The 2,415-nt window shown below is 46.3% G+C and overlaps 1 protein-coding gene across 1 annotated transcript; it reads right to left on the reverse strand.

Moving 5' to 3' along the window:
• Positions 1-256: 256 nt before the first annotated feature.
• LOC131306820 (uncharacterized) lies at positions 257-2,199 on the reverse strand. The gene is made up of 4 exons (XM_058333248.1): positions 1,338-2,199; positions 910-1,229; positions 611-823; positions 257-529 (listed from the first exon to the last, which is right to left on the reverse strand). The coding sequence occupies exons 1-4, from the start codon at positions 2,197-2,199 to the stop codon at positions 257-259; spliced, it is 1,668 nt and encodes a 555-aa protein (XP_058189231.1).
• Between the last annotated feature and the right edge of the window lie 216 nt (positions 2,200-2,415).

Below are 2,415 nucleotides of genomic sequence, written 5' to 3' on the forward strand. Positions count from 1 at the left end.
ATCGATTCTAGGCATGTGATACTTGTTCTTAATGGTGACTCAGTTTAGCTTATGATAGTCGATACATAAACGGAGTGAACCATCCTTCTTTTGCGCGAATAAAGCCGGTGCTCCCCAAGGTGATGTACTCGGACAAATGAAACTCAAATTCTCCAATTCCTGCAACTGAGTCTTTAACTCTCTCAACTTGGCGAGCGCGAAACGATATGGAGGTATAGCGATAGGAGCAGTACTAGGAAGTAAATCGATAACGAATTCAATCTCTTTCAGGAGGTAAACTAGGCAACTCCTCATGAAATACATTGGGAAATTCTCGAACTACTAAGGGTAATTCCTCACGTGTCGACAAATCCTCATCTAACGTCAAGCTCGCCAACATAGCATAAACAGACTCCCTTTCCCGAGACCCACACAAATACAGTTCTAATGGTTCTCGACGTTCCCCATGAAATTCGAAATAAACACCCTCAGGAGGATATATACGAACACGACACTTGAAACAATCGATTGTAGCATGAAACGTAGACAACTAATCCATCCCCAAAATGAGGTCAAACCCCAACATATCCAGCATGATAAAGTCAAAGACGAAGCAATGGTCATGGATAACGAGCTCACAATCTTTACAGATACGACTCAGAGATGAAAATCCCCCTAATGGTGTCTCGATGAACAATGGTGAATTAAGACTCTCAGTGTCTAACTCCAATGCACGTACAAATGATGCAGCAATGAATGAATGCGATGCTCCAAAATCAAAGAGTACTCTAGCGAAAGAGTTGAATAAAAGGAAAGTACCTCTTACAACAGATGCTTCTGGAGCCTGAGAGAGAGAAGGTGAAGCATTCAAGTTGACGTTGAAAACACGCCCCTAGGTACCCGAACCCTGTGCAAGACCTCTTCTCTGACCTGAACCTTGAGTAGGCGTAGAAGAACTCGCTCCCTTATCAACCCCAGAACCCTTAACTGACATAGTCTGGTAGAAGTGAGGCTGCTGCTGCCTCTGAGCGCCCCAAACTGCTGGTCCACATTATGCCCCGTTCTCGGCTGCTGCACGGAACCCAACTCATTGCGCATTCCCGACCACTGAGGACAATTCTTAGTGAGATGATCCATCTTCCCACAAACATAATAAGCTTTCTCGAGATGTGGACACTGAGCATGAATGTGTCTAGATTGATTGCACTTGTAGCACACAGGTGGAGGTCTAGACAAAGCACCCCGAGCCCCTGAAAAAGAAGACACCCTAAAGTTGGGTTGGTTAGATGGTTGCTGAGATGGTTCCCTCTGCCTCTTCCATCATTGACTCGCGAAACTACTCGAAGAAGAGCTCAAACTTCCCACTGATTGCCTTGGCTCCCAAACACTTGCATTCCGTTGAGTCACCTTCGGAATTTCAATGCTCTTTGCACACTCCACCACTTCTGAGAACTTCATCTTACGATGGGCCATCACCATTCTCTTCACGGTGTTATGCAACCCCTTCTCAAACCACCGACACTTTCTCTTTTCTGTCACCACCAACTCCGGAGCTAAATGAGACAAGGATTGGAACTTCTGCACGTACTCTGAGACAGTCATATTATCCAGATCCAACTTCTCAAATTGATCTCTCATATTTTCACGGGAAGTTTCCGAAAAGTACTGCTCCTCAAAGAACGCCTCAAACTCGTTCCACGTCAAATTCTCCGCATCCGGTTCATTTGCTTCAGCCATGGTCCTTGCCGCTCTCCTGGCATCCTTCCTACTTTCCAGAACGGACTCCCACCACTCGTCGGCCTCCCCAATTAACTGAACAACCACAATACCTATTCTGATGTTATCTTCAGTGATATTGAGAGCTCTGAAGAGTTTACAAATTTGAGCTAACCTGTGGTCAGCTACCAAAGGGTTGCTACTAGTCCCATCAAACACTGGTGGATTCCTATGGCTAAACTCTCGCATCGCCACCATGGCTCGATCCTTGGCATTCTCTCTAGGAGCTTGGCTTATAAGGTTTGCAGCTGCAAGTGCTGCGATGAGATCCCTAGCAAATTGATTCTGAGTGTGAGATACTCCTGCACCTCGACCGGCCCCAGCCCTTGGATTCCCACCCGGATTCTCCCCTAGCTGACTAACCTCATCCTTAGGAGGTACCCCACGGCCACGACCACCCCAGTTTCCAGCCCCACCTCGTCTATCACGCGTTCTCGGAGGCATCTTACTACATGATGTAAGAAAGAAAGACTATTAACCACAACATTATCACTATGAGGTCAAAGCCTCAACTTCCCAACACGGGTTAACATCTCTACACCACTCTACGATAATAAAAATGCAATGCTAAGTAGTCACATGGATGTTAGTCACACAAGCATGCACAAGTCATGGAAAAAGATTTGCGCTGTCTTGAAGCCATGAGACGAAACGTCTCCC

The sequence above is a fragment of the Rhododendron vialii genome, chromosome 11a, assembly GCF_030253575.1.
Source record: "Rhododendron vialii isolate Sample 1 chromosome 11a, ASM3025357v1".
Taxonomy (NCBI): Eukaryota; Viridiplantae; Streptophyta; class Magnoliopsida; order Ericales; family Ericaceae; genus Rhododendron; species Rhododendron vialii.